The following is a 22119-nucleotide window of genomic DNA, read 5'->3' on the forward strand; positions in this document are numbered from 1 at the left end:
AGGCATTTATAAGTTAATAAAATTAATAAAAAATGTTAAATATGTAGCAACTAAGGATTATACAGATAGCCTGGTCATGATAGCATATCAAGACAGCACAAACAGATCTGTGACCACCAGGCTAAGAAAGATACAGATACGTAACAATCCGGTTCAGCATTGGTTGCTAGCCAGTGTGGAGTACACCACCGTCCCAGCAGGCTCTCTGTGTGTGTCAGGGTCATGACCTCTGGGGCTGCTGAGTGTCTGTAGGTTAGCATACAGCTCTGTGGTATGGTTCTCATGAGGTTTGAAGTTCACTGTGGTGTAGACAATACTGCTCTCCTCTTGAGGGACATGCTGCAGGAGACATACATATTAAATATTATTTGGTAACACTTTATATTAAGGTATATAACTTTTATAATTTGTATTTATACATATGTATAAGTTGTTTATAAACTGTTTATTACGGGGCCCACTGCAGGTGACATATCAACAGACATCATGGGGACGTCAAGCGCAAACACTAGTATTACTCTTTGTTGTCGTTTCTGAGACAAAACAGGACATTTGACACTGAGTCACGAAGACAACGTCCAAGTTTAGCACTTACTGAGACGATGTGGGCTGCTGAGTCACTGGACGTTGCTCCACATTTCTCTGTGAAGAAAATGACATCAACTTAAAGAACAGACACAGTGCAACAATGTCAAAAATCACTGAACGTCTACTGGCTAAAGGTCGTAGCCTACGTATTTAATAGACGATTTAACATGAACAGCAATTCATGTAATGAAACACTGAAAGCTGTAACTGAAAGCGCGTCCTCTTACTTTTTGCCCTGACTTTGCGATGAACCACAGCAACTATGATTGAACAGATAATGATCCCCATCGTGATGCAGAGACCTGCAGCCAGTGGTATACCAACACTCCAGGAAACACTAACAGGTGAATAGGACAAAGATTACTAAATATTGACATAGGCATTACACCACTCCCACAACTATTATCAACTATAACATTATCAACTAGAAGGAATAATTAACCAGCATTTGTGTGTGTGAGATTGCACCTGGGGAAAACAGGCCCAGAGGTGTCTGAGGAGGATGATGATGAGATGGAGGGTCTGATGGTTGTTCTGACACGAGGTCGAGGGGGTACAAGACCGCTACGTCGACCACTATCTAAACAGAGACCGAATAAGCACTCATTTCAACACAGCGATCTGTTCTTTTACAAGTTGACTTAGCGTAGGCCGTCATTGTAAATAAGAATTTGTTCTTAAACTGACTTGCCTAGTTAAATAAAGGTTAAATAAAATAAATACATGTAATCTTCCTGCTACTGTACAATGCTTACAGATTTCCTTGGCCTCAACACATTGGTTTACCTACAGTATGAAATTCCAGTTTCTAATAGCAGTTACTAGAATAGAACAAAATAGTTCTTTACTTCATTTAAAAGATGGTTTGATTCATTTACGAGGGTTCTTACCAATGTGGAGGTGAAAGTCAGAGTAGATATGATTCACACTGCTGACAACACACCTGTAGTCGCCAGCGTCCACAGGTTTTAAGTTCCATATCATAACGTACATCTCACCGTTGTATTCCGTTCTCGATATTCTTCCCTTGTAGAAGTGGTTGACATATCCTCTGGTATTCACAACAGGAAATGGCCCCGGATATAGTTTAGAACATAACTTCTCATAACCATTGTAGAAGGGAGGAAAGATAAATCTCAGCAGAACGTGTCCGTATACCTGTCCATTCACCTCTGTCCATTGTTGTGCTTCTATCTCAGGGTCATCTGGCAAACAAACAAGCGAACACAAAACACTTAGAAATGACCAAATATGGCACAAAAAAAAAAAAAAAAAAGTTTAGCAAGAGATTTTATCTCAAATGAGACAAACCTAGATAAAATCTCACCTAATAGAAGAAGCAAGAGAAAGATAATCATTTTCATCTTCAGTGAAATACTCACTGAGGCGGGGCAGCTGTCCCCATACATCTTATTCACCAACCCCCCCCAAAAAAGGACCAGAAGTTGATAGCGGTTGGACAGCACTGTTCTGACACCAGCCTTGTGATTAACTTCCTTCATTTGGGGGAGGTGATCTCTCTAACTTGCAATTACAAGCATTTCGCTACACATCCGCTAACCAAAGCGTATGTGACAAATAAAATTAGATTTGACAAGTTTTAGAACACGCTCATTATTGGCTTAGAGTATGAAGATGACAGGTTGTCACGGTACCAGCTCGGCCATCATGGTTCCAAGTAGTATCACAATACCTCTGTTTTGGTCATAGAAAAACAAATTATCTGGCCAAAATAAAAACACAATCACAAAAAAGGGAAGTGAAAGATCTTACACAATATAGCATTGATTTATTTGGTATCAGCTTTTAGTTATTCAGACATTTTCATTCAAGCATGTCCTTGATCATGGGAACAAAATGCTTTATATGCAAAAATATATGTACAAATTACCAAAATGATTAACCACTCTTTATCCACGAATCACAATCAATCCTGTAGTCACACAGTCAGTCATCCGATCCTCCATAGGCATAGCCTTCACACAGTCTTTTACTATTCAAAACTGAAACGTCGATTGGATGCTGCGCTCTATTCTGAATTATAAACTGGGTGGGTCGAGCCCCCTGAATTCTGACTGGCTGACAGCCGTGGTATATCAGACCGTATACCACGGGTATGACAAAACATGTATTTTTACTGCTCTAATTACATTGGTAACCAATTTATGTTAGCAATAATGCACCTCAGGGGTTTGTGATATACGGCCAATATACCACGGCTTAGCGTGTGGTACCTAAGAACAGCCCTTAGTCGTGTTATATTGGCCATATACCACACCTCCTCGGGACATATTGCTTAAATATAAAATCAGCCATTTAATTCCATCTTCTTCTTCGTCTTGCAAGTCAAAGCGGGTATTGAGGCACACGCAGAAAGATCCTTTTAAATAATTACAGTGGGGTTACGTACCATATGGCAACCTATTACTGATTTAGGGCACTACTTTTGACCAGGGCTCTGGTCAAAAGTAGTGCCCTATGTGGGGAATAGGGTGTCATTTGGGATCCACACTAGATCAACCAACCTCTCGTGTAACTTTGTTCCTTAAAATGTACAGCAGCCCCTATGATCAACTTAGAAGCAACATTTTAGAATTTAAAGAAGATTTTTGTACATGTATTTAACAGTGAGAGTTTATCTATTTGAACACTGAAAAGATGAGTGATAGCTAGCAGCCACTAAAATCCTCTCTATTACTGTCCCTATCAACTTAGATAATCTGAAGATACACCACATGACAAAAAGTATGTGGACACCCTGCTCGTCGAACATCTCATCCCAAACATCATGGGCATTAATAGTAGAGCACCCGTGTTCGAGGGGATCAGCTTGAGCAAGGCGCTGCCCAGATTTGCTAATCCTGATCATGTAATGTAGTTGTTTGGGATACAAGATGACTTGTAGTTTGGGAAATGTGTTGCAGAGCCTTGCTTTGGCTGAACTTCTTAAACGAGGGCTACTAGGGGGCGGCAGGTAGCCTAGTTGTTAGAGCGTTGGGCCAGTAACCGAAAGGTTGCTAGATCAAATCCACAAGCTGACAAGGTAAAAATCGGTCGTTCTGCCCCTGAACAAGACAGTTAACCCACTATTTCTAGGCCATCATTGTAAATAAGAATTTGTTCTTAACTGACCTGTCTAGTTAAATAAAGGTTAAATCAATAAAAATAAAAAACTATGTATGTCATTGGCCCCTCTGTCAGCTCATAGTGGTTCCATCACACTGGGTCCTGCACTGCAGGCCTGTCTCTCTGTCCTTTAAAGCAGGTCCCCATCCCATCTGAAGGCGATGACGTCATCTCTGCTCGTCGGTGAAGGTGACTACATCATACTGGATGCCCTGCTGTTGTAGCAGCTCCAGCTGTTCTTGTGTGGCCTCAGCGTAGACTGTCTGCGTCTGCTGCGTTGCGGCATCTGCTATGACTAGAACACAGATAGAGAGTAAGTACTGATTCAACTTATCATCTATCTAGTCCAGGAGTGGACAACTCCAGTCCTCGGGGACCTGATTGGTGTCACAGTTTTGCCCCCAGCCCCAGCAAACACACCTGACTCCAATAATCACCTAATCGCGATCTTCAGTTTAGAATGCAGTTTGATTCATCAGCTGTGTTTGATAGGGATGGAGAAAAAGTGTGACACCAATCAGGCCCCGAGGACTGGAGTTGCCCACCCCTTATCTAGTCCTTGATTTATTTATTAATGTTAATTTGAACGATGTACAGCGAGTGTACATAACATTAGGAACACCTTCCTAATATTTGAGTTGCACCCCCTTTTCGCCCTCAGAACAGCCTTGTTTCCTTGGGGGAAATGGACATTTACAAGCAACGTTCCCTCTAAGCTGCGCGCTCACGCAGCTCCCGCCGGGACTGCAGCGCAGAAGAAATATCAGCCTGCGCAGAGAAACACGAGATTGAACACTCAACTTTCTAGAGTTTTCTCCCTTCGTTAACACTATCAACGTTTCCCTTTACTGTGGGAATTGTGATCGAATCAACGCAAATATTAAGTCTCTTTCAATGCAACATACCAAAACAAACAAAAAAACTATGCAAGACTTATTAGTCTGCAAGAGATTTTGTTGTGGCAGAACTAAGGTTGCAAAGGGTCGGAAACTTTCCGGTAAATCTCTGGAAATTTTCTATGGGACGTTAAGCCTGGGAATTTGGGGAATTTTGCTTAAATTCATCATAAAAAGTTAGCTTATAACGGTGAACCTTTTTGTGGGATACACATAAGGCAATTCTAGGTCTTGTGGCATATTTTGGTTAAACTATCCCCAATTCAATGGAATTGCAACCCTCTGCATGCACAGTGCACTCTTCCATCACATGTACAGCTGATTCTCAAGATCTTGTACACTAATGAGATGCTATTGAACCCACACTACTACACTGTCTGAGCCAAGGACTACGTGCTTTCTGGTAAGTCTTGATTACAATACTGTTTGGGGTGAATATATTTTATATGACATACATGATTTTTTGTTAACTGGTAAATAGTAGCCTACAGCAAAGTGTGTTTAAATAATTTCTAACGTAACAAATGCTGCTAGTTAGTTTTTGCTACCATGTGGGTTTTAGCTTGATTGAGCCTGGTAACTGAGGAGTATTAATTCACCTGTTTCCATACATGTTTCATTTTAAAACATTTATCTTACAAAGGAGTTGTTTAATCTAACTGCTTAACTATTTATCTGTACATGGAATTGTATATATTTTTTTTTTTACTCATTCATTTTTTCCTAATCTTTACAATAAAATGCCACGGGCATTATCTGATGTGTAGAGACATTTCACTGCAGCTAACATAGAAGGAAAAGCTGTGTACTTTTGAAAATACTGTGCCAAATCATATGTGAAGAATGCAACAAAGATGCAGAATCATCTGGCCAAGTGCATAAAGTTCCCTCAATGCTCACAACAAGCAACCTCTGACAAAAGTCCCTCTACTTTTATTCGAGGTGAAAATGATGAATCAGACACCTTATCGATAGCAACAGCTCATGGCCCTCCTGGAATCAAAAGTTTTTTTTGACTCAATGGAGGAACGTAGTCAGAGAAATGCTGATGAATGTCTTGCTCGAGCTGTGTATGCAACTGGTTCACCTCTGATGCTCACAGGCAATGTGTATCGGAAGAGATTTCTGAATGTTCTTCGCCCAGCATACACTCCTCCAACCAGAGATGCTTCATCTACTCATTTGCTGGATGCAGAGTTCAACAGAGTTCAAGTGAAGGTCAAGCAAATCATAGAGAAAGCAGGCTGTATTGCAATCATCTCTGATGGATGGTCGAATGTTCATGGGCAAGGAATAATTAACGACATCATCTCCACCCCTCAACCAGTATTCTACAAGAGCACAGACACAAGGGACAACAGAGACACCGGTCTCTACATTGCAGATGAGCTGAAGGCAGTCATCATTGACCTTGGACCACAGAAGGTATTTGCACTAGTGACAGACAATGCTGTGAACATGAAGCCTGCTTGGTCTATAGTGGAGGAGTCCTATCCTCACATCACACCCATTGGCTGTGCTGCTCATGCATGGAATCTGCTTCTCAAGGACATCATGGCACTGAAAACAATGGATACACTCTACAAGAGAGCCAAGGAAATGGTTAGGTATGTGAAGGGTCATAAAGTTATAGCAGCAATCTACTTCACCAAGCAAAGTGAGAAGAATAAGAGCACCACATTGAAGCTGCCCAGCAACACCCATTGGGGTGGTGTTGTCATCATGTTTGACAGTCTCCTGGAGGGGAAGGAGTCTCTCCAAGAAATGGCCAAATCACAGTCTGCCAATATGGACAGCCCCATCAAGAGGATCTTCCTGGATGATGTATTTTGGGAGAGGGTGGTAACCAGCCTGAAACTCCTGAAGTCTATAGCAGTAGCCATTGCACGGATTGAGGGAGACAATGCCATCCTGTCTGATGTTCAGACTCTGCTTGCAGATGTAAGATAAGAAATCCGTCCTGCCCTGCCCACTTCACTGTTGCTCCAAGCAGAGGAAACTGCAGTTCTGAAATACATCAAAAAGCGTGAAGACTTCTGCCTGAAGCCCATACACGCCGCAGCGTACATGTTGAACCCCAAGTATGCTGGCAAAAGCATCCTGTCTGGTGCAGAGATCAACAAGGCCTATGGTGTCATCACTACTGTGTCTCGCCACATTGGCCTGGATCAGGGCAAGGTTCTTGGCAGTCTGGCGAAATAAACTTCCAAGCAAGGGCCTTGGGATGGAGATGCAATATGGCAGTCGTGCCAACATATCTCATCAGCCACCTGGTGAAAGGGACTTTGTGGATCTGAGGCTCTTTCCTCTGTTGCCTCTATCATCCTCCAAATCCCACCAACATCAGCTGCCTCAGAGCGCAACTGGTCCATGTTTGGGAACACACACCAAAGCACGCAACAGGCTGACCAATACAAGGGTTGAAAAATTGGGGCTTTTTGAGCCTGACAACGAGCCATCCTCAACAAGGTTGGAAAATGACAGTGAAGATGCGGCCTCAGTGTCTGATATTCAAGAGGTGGACATTGAGGAGGTCCAGGGAGAAGACATGGAAGCCTGAGAGGAAGACAACCAAAGCTTTAGCTTCTACACTATCATTTTACAGATGTGTTGAAAACGTTTTTGGGAGATGCAATGGATCATTGGGATCATTCAATATTCCCTTTCTTTTGTTGTTCAGTGAAATCATCCCATGTGAAGTGTCAAATCATTTAATTAAAGTTAAATTCGTAAATTTCTATTGGAAGGATTTAATCATTTGCAATTAAGTCTACTTATGAAAAGGTAAAAGGTTTATGTTTCTGTCTCCATATGATATGGTAAATGTATCCAATGCAAAAAGCATCTACATATAAATGGTATTAATATGCATATATTCCCGGTAATTCCCAGGTTTGAATAAGCTAAGTAGCCAATAGGCAGAGGGTAGCATAATTTGTCTGATTCTCTGTAATAATGTTATGGGAATAACAATGCATTTTATTTTGTAAAGTGGTTTCTTACGTCAAACAACAGCAACATTTTCAGCCTTCTCCTTGTCTGAAGGACACGTGGATCAACAGGTTAATGTCAAGTCCTGCATGTTTTTTTCAAAAGTTTCATGGAATGTAGACCTACATTAAACACCACACATTGGCTGCTACTGTAGGCTGAATGATAGAACAGCCATTTCCATGTTAAAATGTTATGGGATGCATTTTCTCCATTGTTTTTGATGGTAGGCCTCTCTGGTAGGCCTACATTATGATCAAATAGCCACAGTAGCCTACTTTACTAATTTAAAGCGGGTACACCCTCAGTGTTCACAGTAAACGCATACTGGAAGTTGCACAGAATTTTCACACCGTTCAAGTTTGCGCTCAGCAGACCTGAAATTTGTTTACAAGGTGTTGAAAGCGTTCCACAGGGATGCCATGTTGACTCCAATGCTTCCCACAGTTGTGTCAAGTTAGCTGGATGTCCTTTGGGTGGTGGACCATTCTTGATACACACAGGAAACTGTTGAGCGTGAAAAACCCAGCAGCATTGCAGTTCTTGACGCACTTAAACCGGTACGCCTGTCACCTACTACCATACCCCATTCAAAGCCACTTAAATCTTTTGTCTTGCCCATTCACCCTCTGAATAGCACACATACACAATCCATGTTTCAATTGTCTCAAGACTTAAAAATCCTTCTTTAACCTGTCTCCTCCCCTTCATCTACACTGATTGAAGTGGATTTAACAAGTGACATCAATAAGGGATCATAGCTTTCACCTGGATACACCTGGTCAGTCTATGTCATGGAAAGAGCAGGTGTTCATAATGTTTTGTATACTCAGTGTACAACAAAAACACAAGTCTCAGTACAACTGAGAAATGATACATTAAACCGTATTAGCTAACAGCTCATTTCCATCTGCAGTCCACTGATAAGGTGAGCCAGGTATTCAACCACTGTCATAGATCACATACGGCCTCTGATCAGGTGTCCTACCACTGTCATAGATCACATACTGCCTCTGATCAGGTGTCCTACCACTGTCATAGATCACATAGTGTAAGTGGAATGGTTGAAGACAGTAGAGTAATGCTTTGGGAAACAATGCTGTAATGTATGAAGCAGAAAGTGGGTTAACATACCAGTCACAGCAGTGTTCAGCAACTTCCAATCTTCCAAGTGTTCAGGACTGACTATCTGCTGCTGCTGTTACTACTACACCCTCCTGAACCTACCAGGGAATACTTTATGTTACTGTCCTCCAGGCCCTACCCTCCAGGCCCTACCCTCCAGGCCCTACCCTCCAGGCCCTACCCTCCAGGCCCTACCCTCTAGGCCCTACCCTCTAGGCCCTACCCTCCAGGCCCTACCCTCCAGGCCCTACCCTCCAGGCCCTACCCTCCAGGCCCTACCCTCCAGGCCCTCGACTGAAGCAGACAGTGTGTTATCATACCGGTGACAGCAGAGTGTTCAGCAACCTCCGAGTCTTCAGGACCGACTATCTGTTGTTCTGAACTGATGGGAAGATACTGGATCTGGCCGTCATGATTCAGGGAAATCTGAAAGGAGAACCATGGAAGTTAAACACTTAACCTTCCATCTTACTCTATGTCACAAGGAACATTTAAATTCCTTATCCCAAAATACAGCAGTATTCTGGTTTGACTGTTTTGGGGGTTGAATATTCTAGAAGTGATTCTTTTGGGGCTTGATTGTTTTGTGATGGGAGTGTTTTTGGGATCCTCCATCTCACCTGTTGCTCCTGTAGGAAGGCCCCATCATTCTCATATTGGATGATCTGTCCATCTGACATCTGGATGTGGTTCCCGTCTGCCAGCACCACGTACTCCTGGGGTAGGAAGTGTTGGACTCCATCCTGAGAGATGACATACTGGACCTGGGAGGGTGAAGGAGGAGAATTAGACCCCGGGAGGGTGAAGGAGGAGAATTAGACCCCGGGAGGGTGAAGGAGGAGAATTAGACCCCGGGAGGGTGAAGGAGGAGAATTAGACCCCGGGAGGGTGAAGGAGGAGAATTAGACCCCGGGAGGGTGAAGGAGGAGAATTAGACCCCGGGAGGGTGAAGGAGGAGATTTAGACCCCGGGAGGGTGAAGGAGGAGATTTAGACCCCGGGAGGGTGAAGGAGGAGATTTAGACCCCGGGAGAGTGAAGGAGGAGATTTAGACCCCGGGAGAGTGAAGGAGGAGAATTAGACCCCGGGAGGGTGAAGGAGGAGAATTAGACCCCGGGAGGGTGAAGGAGGAGAATTAGACCCCGGGAGGGTGAAGGAGGAGAATTAGACCCCGGGAGGGTGAAGGAGGAGAATTAGACCCCGGAAGGGTGAAGGAGGAGAATTAGACCCCGGGAGGGTGAAGGAGGAGAATTAGACCCTGGAGGGTGAAGGAGGAGAATTAGACCCCGGGAGGGTGAAGGAGGAGAATTAGACCCCGGAAGGGTGAAGGAGGAGAATTAGACCCCGGGAGGGTGAAGGAGGAGAATTAGACCCTGGAGGGTGAAGGAGGAGAATTACCACAATATCTTCACTGTCTGTCCTGCTTCTTTATAGTCAAAGTAAAGTTTTTTTTTTATTTATTTTTTTTATCTTTAAATCTTTATGTTGCCAATTGGAAATGTGTGAGGGGGATTGACATGGGGTAGAGGACGGGGATGAGATCTTCATTGTTTAACTATATGGATCCATATAAAAAGTCTATAAGCAGCTATACATCTCTGGCTCCCCGTGTGCCGCAACGTCACCTGGTTATCTCCTGTCATGTGCCGCAACGTCACCTGGTTATCTCCTGTCATGTGCCGCAACGTCACCTGGTTATCTCCTGTCATGTGCCGCAACGTCACCTGGTTATCTCCTGTCATGTGCCGCAACGTCACCTGGTTATCTCCTGTCATGTGCCGCAACGTCACCTGGTTGTCTCCTGTCATGTGCCGCAACGTCACCTGGTTGTCTCCTGTCATGTGCCGTAACGTCACCTGGTTATCTCCTGTCATGTGCCGTAACGTCGCCTGGTTATCTCCTGTCATGTGCCGCAACGTCACCTGGTTATCTCCTGTTATATACTGTAACGTCTGTCCGTCCACTGTGGTGATCTGCTGGATGTACGTGGCCTCCTCCTCGTCTTCCAGGCCCTGTTCTTGGGACAATATAATGCGGTCCTGATCCAGGCCCTGTTCCTGGGACACTATAATGTTGTCCTGACCCAGGGCCTTCTGTATCTGCTCCGGACTGATGGTCTGTCCTGCCTGCAGGGCTGTAACAAAGAGAGAAACAACAGCATCTCAGACAATGGCCAATAACAACATAAGTGTTAACATTTCAAACAAAATGTCCTCCAAATGGTATGGATGGAAATAGAGGACATCAGTGATTTATTCACCCAGTGAAATGACCTACAAGTTGGTGTAAACGTGTGTGTGAGTGTGTTCCTTACACTGTAGCACGGCGAGAGCCTCCTCATCACTGCTGACTATAAAGGTCTGCTGCTGGGAGCCTCCTCCAGAATGGGTCTTCCTTGTCGGAGGGTCCTGGCTGTGGAGACGCTCCATATGGAACTTGAGGTGGCCGTTACGATTAAACCTGATAGGTGGGACAGACCAGAATGGTTACCTAAGATGCTTTCAAAACATTTTCTGTACAACAACAAAAAACATTCTATGCTGGCGTCACCATCCCAACACTTCATAACAAAGTTTATTCTCACGGCCTCAAGATGCCCTAATTGGTTGAATTACCTCTGTCCACAGATCTGGCAGGTGAAGGGCTTCTCGTTGGTATGCGTCATCATGTGTCTCCTCAGGTCCTTCCTGTTTTTGGAGGCAAAGCTGCAGCTGGGGCACTTGTGAGGCCGCAGGTAGGTATGCATGCCCATGTGGGTCTGGGAAAGGAATGGTACATTGATAACCAAATGATAGCATGCTTTGGATAGAGACGAACTGTAATTCACTACAAGGGGTCAATGCTGCCTTTCAAGACCAACATTTTTTTGGGGGGGGCAAAAAAATTGTCCCTTCATATTTATTAAAATGGTTAATCTCAAACTCTTTCCTCAATTTAATGGGTGTGCTCTCGTCACCACCTTCTGAAAATGTCAGACGGTGGAGAATCAATTAATCAAATGTATTTATAAAGCCATTCTTACATCAGCTAATGTCACAAAGTGCTGTACAGAAACCCAGCCTAAAACCCCAAACAGCAAGCAATGCAGGTGTAGAAGCACAGAGATCTGAGGGGAGGGTCCTTATCTACTCTTCCAAAGTCCTCCCCTAGAGAGGGCACAAGGAATCAAGGAGAGATTTCTTTTAGATTTACATCCTGGCTGAGAAATGACAAAAGACCCACCTTGACGTCTGGCCAGGAGGAGGCAGTGAAGTCACAGTCGGGACACTTGAAGGTGGAGGGGTCGATATGGGCCCTCTTGTGGTTCTCCATGCCACTGCGGCCCTGGAACGACTCGGAGCAGATACGACAGGAGAACCTCTTTGGGTTTAGCTGGTTCTGGTCCTGAGGGGATCCCACCATGGAGGGGGAACCGGGGACCTCACTGCTTAGCTGAAGAGAGGGAGAGAGAGAGAGAGAGATGGAGGACGAGACAGCAGATTACCTTCTCAGACATCTACAGTTCAACAGAACAGGGATGAGTTTCCCGAGAGTTTCAGAGAATTAACATCATCTTAGACACAGGAACTGTACTCCTGTGGAAACTGTTCTCTAACACCCCCTGCTACAGTATGTGGTATTCCTGTAGAAACTGTTCTATAACACCCCCTGCTACAGAATGTGGTATTCCTGTAGAAACTGTTCTATAACACCCCCTGCTACAGTATGTGGTATTCCTGTAGAAACTGTTCTCTAACACCCCCTGCTACAGTATGTGGTATTCCTGTAGAAACTGTTCTATAACACCCCCTGCTACAGTATGTGGTATTCCTGTAGAAACTGTTCTCTAACACCCCCTGCTACAGCATGTGGTATTCCTGTAGAAACTGTTCTCTAACACCCCCTGCTACAGTATGTGGTATTCCTGTAGAAACTGTTCTCAAACACCCCCTGCTACAGTATGTGGTATTCCTGTAGAAACTGTTCTCTAACACCCCCTGCTACAGAATGTGGTATTCCTGTAGAAACTGTTCTCAAACACCCCCTGCTACAGTATGTGGTATTCCTGTAGAAACTGTTCTATAACACCCCCTGCTACATTATGTGGTATTCCTGTAGAAACTGTTCTCTAACACCCCCTGCTACAGTATGTGGTATTCCTGTAGAAACTGTTCTCTAACACCCCCTGCTACAGAATGTGGTATTCCTGTAGAAACTGTTCTCTAACACCCCCTGCTACAGTATGTGGTATTCCTGTAGAAACTGTTCTCAAACACCCCCTGCTACAGAATGTGGTATTCCTGTAGAAACTGTTCTCTAACACCCCCTGCTACAGAATGTGGTATTCCTGTAGAAACTGTTCTCTAACACCCCCTGCTACAGAATGTGGTATTCCTGTAGAAACTGTTCTCTAACACCCCCTGCTACAGAATGTGGTATTCCTGTAGAAACTGTTCTCTAACACCCCCTGCTACAGTATGTGGTATTCCTGTAGAAACTGTTCTATAACACCCCCTGCTACAGAATGTGGTATTCCTGTAGAAACTGTTCTCTAACACCCCCTGCTACAGAATGCGGTATTCCTGTAGAAACTGTTCTCTAACACCCCCTGCAAGAGTATGTGGTATTCCTGTAGAAACTGTTCTCTAACACCCCCTGCTACAGCATGTGGTATTCCTGTAGAAACTGTTCTCTAACACCCCCCGCTACAGAATGTGGTATTCCTGTAGAAACTGTTCTATAACACCCCCTGCTACAGAATGTGGTATTCCTGTAGAAACTGTTCTCTAACACCCCCTGCTACAGTATGTGGTATTCCTGTAGAAACTGTTCTATAACACCCCCTGCTACAGAATGTGGTATTCCTGTAGAAACTGTTCTATAACACCCCCTGCTACAGAATGTGGTATTCCTGTAGAAACTGTTCTCTAACACCCCCTGCTACAGTATGTGGTATTCCTGTAGAAACTGTTCTATAACACCCCCTGCTACAGAATGTGGTATTCCTGTAGAAACTGTTCTATAACACCCCCTGCTACAGTATGTGGTATTCCTGTAGAAACTGTTCTATAACACCCCCTGCTACAGAATGTGGTATTCCTGTAGAAACTGTTCTCTAACACCCCCTGCTACAGTATGTGGTATTCCTGTAGAAACTGTTCTCAAACACCCCCTGCTACAGCATGTGGTATTCCTGTAGAAACTGTTCTCTAACACCCCCTGCTACAGTATGTGGTATTCCTGTAGAAACTGTTCTCTAACACCCCCTGCTACAGTATGTGGTATTCCTGTAGAAACTGTTCTCTAACACCCCCTGCTACAGAATGTGGTATTCCTGTAGAAACTGTTCTCTAACACCCCCTGCTACAGAATGTGGTATTCCTGTGGCTGGCTTACCTCTACCTGCTGTAGAACTCCATCCCCCACACCAGAGGTCAGGTAGTACTGGGTGTCTCTGTTCTCTTTGAGTGTTGTTGTTCCCTCCTGCTCTTCCTCCATGGGCTGGGGACTGCCCACGTCACTACTGAAAACACAACACATTGGAACACGGTGAAGAAGAAGTCAACTAAGTTGATTTATCTCCAAAAATGTTTGATACTTTTTTTTTTTTTGAAATGGGAGAAGAAACTTATTTCAGCGCTTCAAAAATCATGGGAAAATATCATCAGGAATGCGAATTGTATAGATCAGACAGAATGGCGCTCATTAGCTAATGGCCAGTGCCGTGTTGGCCAGGTGAGGCCAGGTTCTACAGTACCTGTATCCAGGTCCAGTGCTTTCTATCTCCTGTGTAGCCTGTTCCATCTGTTCCACCACACTGAAGCCCTCTGCCCCCTCATAGGCCTGGATGGCTATCTGAGTAATCTCTCCATTCTCATTGGTCCCAGCCTCATAGACCTCTTGGACCTCTTGCACCAGGGTCTCCCCATTCTCAGACATGTGGAACGTCACAACCTAAAGGACCACAGCAGAAATTAAAAGGACTATACTTTTTTTTTTTAAATTTATAAAATAATTTTTGGGTACTTTTAAGGAAAAGCTCTCAGTATGGTGTTTTTTCAGAGACCCCCGTACCGCACAACAAGGATGAGGAAATTAAATCGCTGGCTGGGGGTAAGTTTATACAAAAACAATTGAAATCGCAAAAGAAAAAAGAAAAAGTGTCTGGACCCTTCCTATAACATGCCAAATACAAAGACAGAGATTTGGTTAAAAAACAACAACACGGGCCTCCCGGGTGGCGCAGTGGTCTAACTGCGCCACCAGAGTCTCTGGGTTCGCGCCCAGGCTCTGTCGCAGCCGGCCGCGACCGGGAGGTCCGTGGGGGCGACACACAATTGGCATAGCGTCGTCCGGGTTAGGGAGGGTTTGGCCGGTAGGGATATCCTTGTCTCATCGCGCTCCAGCGACTCCTGTGGCGGGCCGGGCGCAGTGCGCGCTAACCAAGGGGGCCAGGTACACGGTGTTTCCTCCGACACATTGGTGCGGCTGGCTTCCGGGTTGGAGGCGCGCTGTGTTAAGAAGCAGTGCGGCTTGGTTGGGTTGTGCTTCGGAGGACGCATGGCTTTCGACCTTCGTCTCTCCCGAGCCCGTACGGGAGTTGTAGCGATGAGACAAGATAGTAATTACTAGCGATTGGATACCACGAAAATTGGGGAGAAAATGGGATAAAATTAAAAAAATAAATTAAAAAAACACACAAAAAAACCACAAAAAAAAACACACATATTTCTCCATTAATCCTGGGGACCCAAAGGGGTCAACTTTTTTTTAAACTTTTGCCCTTCCACTCAGACACTTGATTCAAATAATCAACTCATCACCAAGCCTTTGATTGCAATCAGGTGTGTGAGGGCTAAGGCAACAACTAAAACTTGCATCCCTTTGGTTACCCAGGACCAGGGACCAGGATTAAGAAATTCTGATCTAATGACGCTTCCTAAAGCACATATATACAGTACTAACCCCCTAGTGTGCGTACGAAATTGTGTCTGGACCCTTCTATAACATGCAATTTACATACAAATTGAGATCTGGTTGTAAATAAGCCAAAATTCTCCTTTAAAGAAACATTACGCTACACCAGCCTGAAATAAATGAAAATCAAATGAACCTTTTGTGCTCCCGCGGTCGCTGAGGTAACCGCTGTCCAGGAGCCTGCGTTTAGAACCTCAGAGTCCGATGATTTCAACATCTGTACCTGAGGAGTACACACAGACAGACTGCTCATCCAATACACAACCTAGTCTGTCCCAATCATGCAGAACTGTGTAGCAGACCTGTAGGAATCATTACATAGGTCGGTAAAACAGCAGAGGTCTACTCAATGAGCCAATGTGTGAACCAGCCAGTACCTGTAGTGAGTTTTCCACCAACTGTCTGGCGTTGCTCATATTCAACAGCAGATCCAGAGCATTCTGGGCTGACAGGTTCGAATTCCCGGCTGTGGAGATGGAGAGAGATTTTAGTTATTATTGTGTCATGCTTCTCAATGCATTATAAAACATTACCATTGGGCTTGGTAGAGATCTTAGGCCTGTTTATCTGTCCTTGGTGGGGCAGTTGGCCACTGAAGAAGAAGGAAGAATATTGAGGAATGAAGACGAAAAATAACTGACCCTGTTCGTAAGTGATGGTGGTGTTTCCCATTGCATCTTGGGAGACTGAGGCGTTCTGCATTGTCTGCATGGCTTGTAGTGTGTCAGAATCCACTGCTACCTAACACATGGGTGGAAAAACAGTCAAACATTCCCTATCCAAAACTTTTCCATTCCAAGTTACTAGCTTCTACTCTTTTTCCTTTAGAAGACCCTCTGAAGCCCACAAACTCCTGTTCATCTCTATATTTAGAGGCATATAGATATTTAAAGTACAGTATATCTCTTCCCCAGGCGTACTATAGTATTCTGTAGGCTCGCTGTGTCGTCGTGTTGCTGTTTGAGTTCCTCTATCTGTTGCTGGGTGAAGAAGGGTCTCCTCCTCCGCCTGACGGGCTCCTCGGGGTGCGTAGCGCTCCACTCCTCAAATGCCTCCGGGTGGCGACACTGGACGTGCAGACCCAGGTTCTTACGGTGCTTCGTCATGAAGTGGCACATCTCACAGGAGAACGGCTTTTCTCCTAGAGGGTGAAAGGAGGGCACATTCGATCTACCCATTGGGGTAAATATGCTAAAGCAGTGATCCTAAATCCTTCTGCTTCTAGATATTCAACACCTTGAATAGCTGAATAGGGGCGGCAGATAGCCTAGAGAGGTTAGAGAAGAGAGCCATTGGCCGAAGGGTCGCTGGATCAAATCCCAGGTCCAGCGGGGACTGGTGGAGAGTGAGCCTGACCTTGTGCTACCGACCCCTCAAGGGTGTGTTTGTCTCCAGGGGTTGAGTGGTGAACCCTTGTAATAGCTAGTGAACTAAACTGATTGGGATGGAGAAGATCATAGTGACATTACAGTAACTCACGTATGTGTTTGATGGCTAGGTGAGAGACCAGGAAGTCCTCTTTAGAAGTGGAGTATTTACAGTAGTCACATTTAAAAGGGTTAGGGTTGGGTTGAACCCAAATGAGTCCCACTGCAACGCCGGTGCAATTTGGACTTCTAACCCCTTTTAAACAGTGTGGCTTGTACCATAGGATTGGTCTATTTCTTCCGCATCGGTTGGTACCATTAATCTGTGTGATTAAACGGGGGATGAGCTAGAGAGGTGTTAGTGAGACCAAGGGCGGAACCCGAAGGGGCCCCGGCGACATGTCTTTTTACAAAAATGGCTGAGAGTCAAACACGCACATGTAACATGTCACATGATGCTCACAAGCTACAGAGCTGTTAGACGGTAAGGGGTTCTTCTACATAGAAGATCATAAGAAATCTCATGGACATAGTGTCTATAATCAACTCACATAGTTGCTGTCACAAACTCCACATAGTTGTCACTGACTAGTTGGATTCATTTTCTACTGAGCAAACAATTTCTGTACTTACAGCATTCATATAAATACATTTTTATTTATAAATACATTTTTATTTAGTTTTTGCTTTAGCGTTAAAAAAATAAATAAATGACATTTGAATGCAACTGTTTATTAGGGCTGTCCGTGACTAAAAATGACTTGGTCGACCAAAAGTAGTCTGCTCTTTCGATCCAACCGATTGGTAGAAATTTAAAACGTGTATTTTTCCATACATAGGGTATGTCTATGTGTTAAGAAAATAAACCATATATGCATTGAGCTTGTCTGACGTTTTAAGCGCACTGTTTGATGAAATAAGACAAATGACTCAAGAGGGAGCCAGAGAGCAAGATAATCAGAAGAAAAATAACTTAACCTGACCCGATTGTCCTCCTGCTCCTACTGGCAGATTCTGCCGTTACTCTCCTGAAGTTGCCGGTAATAGGCTACATGAGGAGTCTGCAACCTTTCTCATGTGGAATGACCATTTATCTTGCCATTTATGGTTTACATATGCACATTTTCCTGGAACAGTTTCATTTAATTTATAATAACATCTTTGTACCTGAAAATCATTGTTATGTGGTTAATCAAAATTTATATCCAAATCTAAATGAAAATGATGACTAATTGGGGTCAGCCCTACTGTTTATGTCAAATTGTTTGGTAGCTAGCTCTGGTTGTCCTGAACATGGTAAAACACCTCATTGTGAGGCTAAATATAAAAGGCTGGACATGCAGATCAATGAAAGTCATAAAAGAAAATACTATTTTTTTCCCCTGGGGTCTCGGGACTGATAGGGTTTTAAGAGTCAGGATTAGGTGTAGAACTCACCTGTGTGTTTGATGGCCAGGTGAGAGACCAGGAAGTCCTCTTTAGAGGTGGAGTATTTACAGTAGTCACATTTAAAGGGCCGGTCGTTGGCGTGGGACAGCTGGTGGTTGAGCAGGAGCTTCTTGTTGTCACAGTCATAGTCACAGAACTCACACTTGAACCTGGTAGACAGACGCATGCATTAGACAGGTTACAGAATATTAACACTGTGTAGTGTATGGTAAGGAGAAAACCATTTTGAAACAGGGAGGTACTAACTGAACTTCACAGTGCAAATTGGTTTTGCTACAGTGTGTAATGAACACCACCCTGGTTTCACAGGACTGACTATGTTTGTGTTCTGCTGAGACCCTGTGTTCTGCTAAGAGGCCCAATGAAAATGGCGCTACATCCTGTACTGACCTGCTGTTGTCAACACTCTGGATGTGTGTCAGGAGATGCATCTTGAACGTATATCTCTTCTTGAAGGACTTCCCACACTGGGAAGTCAAAGCACAAACAGATATTTATAAAGACGTCAAAGAAAATCAGGAGATTAAAACTAGAACCCTGATTGATTTGAGTGGATTATTGAAATTGTTAATCAAGGTCAGATGATGTGTTACCTTGTCACACATGTGTGGTTTCTCAGCACTGTGTGTCTTCATGTGCTGAGTGAGTCTCTTCTGCATGGGGTAGACTCTATGGCACACTGGACACGGGAACGACAACACCTTAGATACCTGCTGAGAGTCAGACAGACCACACTGGTCACGGGACTGACAACACCTTAGATACCTGCTGAGAGTCAGACAGACCACACTGGACACGGGGACGACAACACCTTAGATACCTGCTGAGAGTCAGACAGACCACACTGGTCACGGGAACGACAACACCTTAGATACCTGCTGAGAGTCAGACAGACCACACTGGACACGGGAACGACAACACCTTAGATACCTGCTGAGAGTCAGACAGACCACACTGGACATGGGGACGACAACACCTTAGATACCTGCTGAGAGTCAGACAGATCACACTGGTCACGGGAACGACAACACCTTAGATACCTGCTGAGAGTCAGTCAGACCACACTGGAACGACAACACCTTAGATACCTGTTGAGAGTCAGACAGACCACACTGGACACGGGAACGACAACACCTTAGATACCTGCTGAGAGTCAGACAGACCACACTGGTCACGGGACTGACAACACCTTAGATACCTGCTGAGAGTCAGACAGACCACACTGGACACGGGGACGACAACACCTTAGATACCTGCTGAGAGTCAGACAGACCACACTGGTCACGGGAACGACAACACCTTAGATACCTGCTGAGAGTCAGACAGACCACACTGGACACGGGAACGACAACACCTTAGATACCTGCTGAGAGTCAGACAGACCACACTGGACATGGGGACGACAACACCTTAGATACCTGCTGAGAGTCAGACAGATCACACTGGTCACGGGAACGACAACACCTTAGATACCTGCTGAGAGTCAGTCAGACCACACTGGAACGACAACACCTTAGATACCTGTTGAGAGTCAGACAGACCACACTGGACACGGGAACGACAACACCTTAGATACCTGCTGAGAGTCAGACAGACCACACTGGACACGGGAACGACAACACCTTAGATACCTGCTGAGAGTCAGACAGACCACACTGGACACGGGAACGACAACACCTTAGATACCTGCTGAGAGTCAGACAGACCACACTGGACACGGGAATGACAACACCTTAGATACCTGCTGAGAGTCAGACAGACCACACTGGACACGGGAACGACAACACCTTAGATACCTGCTGAGAGTCAGACAGACCACACTGGAACGACAACACCTTAGATACCTGCTGAGAGTCAGACAGACCACACTGGACACGGGAACGACAACACCTTAGATACCTGCTGAGAGTCAGACAGACCACACTGGACACGGGAATGACAACACCTTAGATACCTGCTGAGAGTCAGACAGACCACACTGGACACGGGAACGACAACACCTTTGATACCTGCTGAGAGTCAGACAGACCACACTGGAACGACAACACCTTAGATACCTGCTGAGAGTCAGACAGACCACACTGGACACGGGAACGACAACACCTTAGATACCTGCTGAGAGTCAGACAGACCACACTGGACACGGGAACGACAACACCTTAGATACCTGCTGAGAGTCAGACAGACCACACTGGACACGGGAATGACAACACCTTAGATACCTGCTGAGAGTCAGACAGACCACACTGGACACAGGAACGACAACACCTTAGATACCTGCTGAGAGTCAGACAGACCACACTGGTCACGGGAATGACAACACCTTAGATACCTGCTGAGAGTCAGACAGACCACACTGGACACGGGAATGACAACACCTTAGATACCTGCTGAGAGTCAGTCAGACCACACTGGAACGACAACACCTTAGATACCTGCTGAGAGTCAGACAGACCACACTGGACACGGGAACGACAACACCTTAGATACCTGCTGAGAGTCAGACAGACCACACTGGACACGGGAACGACAACACCTTAGATACCTGCTGAGAGTCAGTCAGACCACACTGGACACGGGAACGACAACACCTTAGATACCTGCTGAGAGTCAGACAGACCACACTGGACACGGGAACGACAACACCTTAGATACCTGCTGAGAGTCAGACAGACCACACTGGACACGGGAACGACAACACCTTAGATACCTGCTGAGAGTCAGACAGACCACACTGGACACGGGAATGACAACACCTTAGATACCTGCTGAGAGTCAGACAGACCACACTGGACACGGGAACGACAACACCTTAGATACCTGCTGAGAGTCAGACAGACCACACTGGACACGGGAACGACAACACCTTAGATACCTGCTGAGAGTCAGACAGACCACACTGGACACGGGAACGACAACACCTTAGATACCTGCTGAGAGTCAGTCAGACCACACTGGACACGGGAACGACAACACCTTAGATACCTGCTGAGAGTCAGACAGACCACACTGGACACAGGAACGACAACACCTTAGATACCTGCTGAGAGTCAGACAGACCACACTGGACACGGGAACGACAACACCTTAGATACCTGCTGAGAGTCAGACAGACCACACTGGACACGGGAATGACAACACCTTTGATACCTGCTGAGAGTCAGACAGACCACACTGGTCACGGGAACGACAACACCTTAGATACCTGCTGAGAGTCAGACAGACCACACTGGACACGGGAACGACAACACCTTAGATACCTGCTGAGAGTCAGTCAGACCACACTGGACACGGGAACGACAACACCTTAGATACCTGCTGAGAGTCAGACAGACCACACTGGACACGGGAACGACAACACCTTAGATACCTGCTGAGAGTCAGACAGACCACACTGGTCACGGGAACGACAACACCTTAGATACCTGCTGAGAGTCAGACAGACCTGTACAAATACATCTGGCTTGTACAGACAGACCATACGACTCCTATGGCATAAAAAACAAGATATCATACTGGGTTTAAAACCTTTATACAGATTTCATAAACCTGCTATGGCATGAAAACAAGATATGTCACTAGGTTTATAACATGTTTTTAAATGGGATGACCTGGATAGAA

General features: G+C 45.1%; 1 protein-coding gene and 1 long non-coding RNA gene across 8 annotated transcripts in view; both read right to left on the reverse strand.

The window, feature by feature from the left end:
- LOC120061526 lies at window positions 1-1817 on the reverse strand. The gene is made up of 4 exons (XR_005478348.1): window positions 1057-1817; window positions 816-925; window positions 596-642; window positions 1-339 (listed from the first exon to the last, which is right to left on the reverse strand). It is a non-coding gene; the product is annotated as an uncharacterized LOC120061526 (long non-coding RNA).
- Window positions 1818-3661: 1844 nt separating this feature from the next.
- LOC120061525 (zinc finger protein 335-like) overlaps window positions 3662-22119 on the reverse strand; it is a 30250-nt gene continuing 11792 nt past the window's right edge. For 4 of the 7 annotated variants that reach the window (XM_039011434.1, XM_039011433.1, XM_039011430.1 and 1 more), the window contains exons 15-30: window positions 19092-19211; window positions 18889-18965; window positions 18487-18647; window positions 16603-16823; window positions 16324-16423; window positions 16060-16148; window positions 15819-15905; window positions 14463-14659; window positions 14102-14228; window positions 11948-12157; window positions 11341-11483; window positions 11040-11185; window positions 10351-10859; window positions 9347-9490; window positions 9047-9152; window positions 3662-4009 (exon numbers count right to left, since the gene is read on the reverse strand). In XM_039011434.1, coding sequence (XP_038867362.1) covers window positions 3882-4009; window positions 9047-9152; window positions 9347-9490; window positions 10351-10859; window positions 11040-11185; window positions 11341-11483; window positions 11948-12157; window positions 14102-14228; window positions 14463-14659; window positions 15819-15905; window positions 16060-16148; window positions 16324-16423; window positions 16603-16823; window positions 18487-18647; window positions 18889-18965; window positions 19092-19211 — 2565 coding nt within the window. In that variant the 3' untranslated portion in view covers window positions 3662-3881. Of the gene's footprint in view, window positions 4010-9046; window positions 9153-9346; window positions 9491-10167; window positions 10860-11039; window positions 11186-11340; window positions 11484-11947; window positions 12158-14101; window positions 14229-14462; window positions 14660-15818; window positions 15906-16059; window positions 16149-16323; window positions 16424-16602; window positions 16824-18486; window positions 18648-18888; window positions 18966-19091; window positions 19212-22119 lie in introns of those variants that run through there. The other 3 variants (XM_039011432.1, XM_039011435.1, XM_039011436.1) reach the window with 3 other exon arrangements.

This window comes from Salvelinus namaycush, chromosome 16 (genome assembly GCF_016432855.1).
Source record: "Salvelinus namaycush isolate Seneca chromosome 16, SaNama_1.0, whole genome shotgun sequence".
NCBI classification, from domain to species: Eukaryota; Metazoa; Chordata; class Actinopteri; order Salmoniformes; family Salmonidae; genus Salvelinus; species Salvelinus namaycush.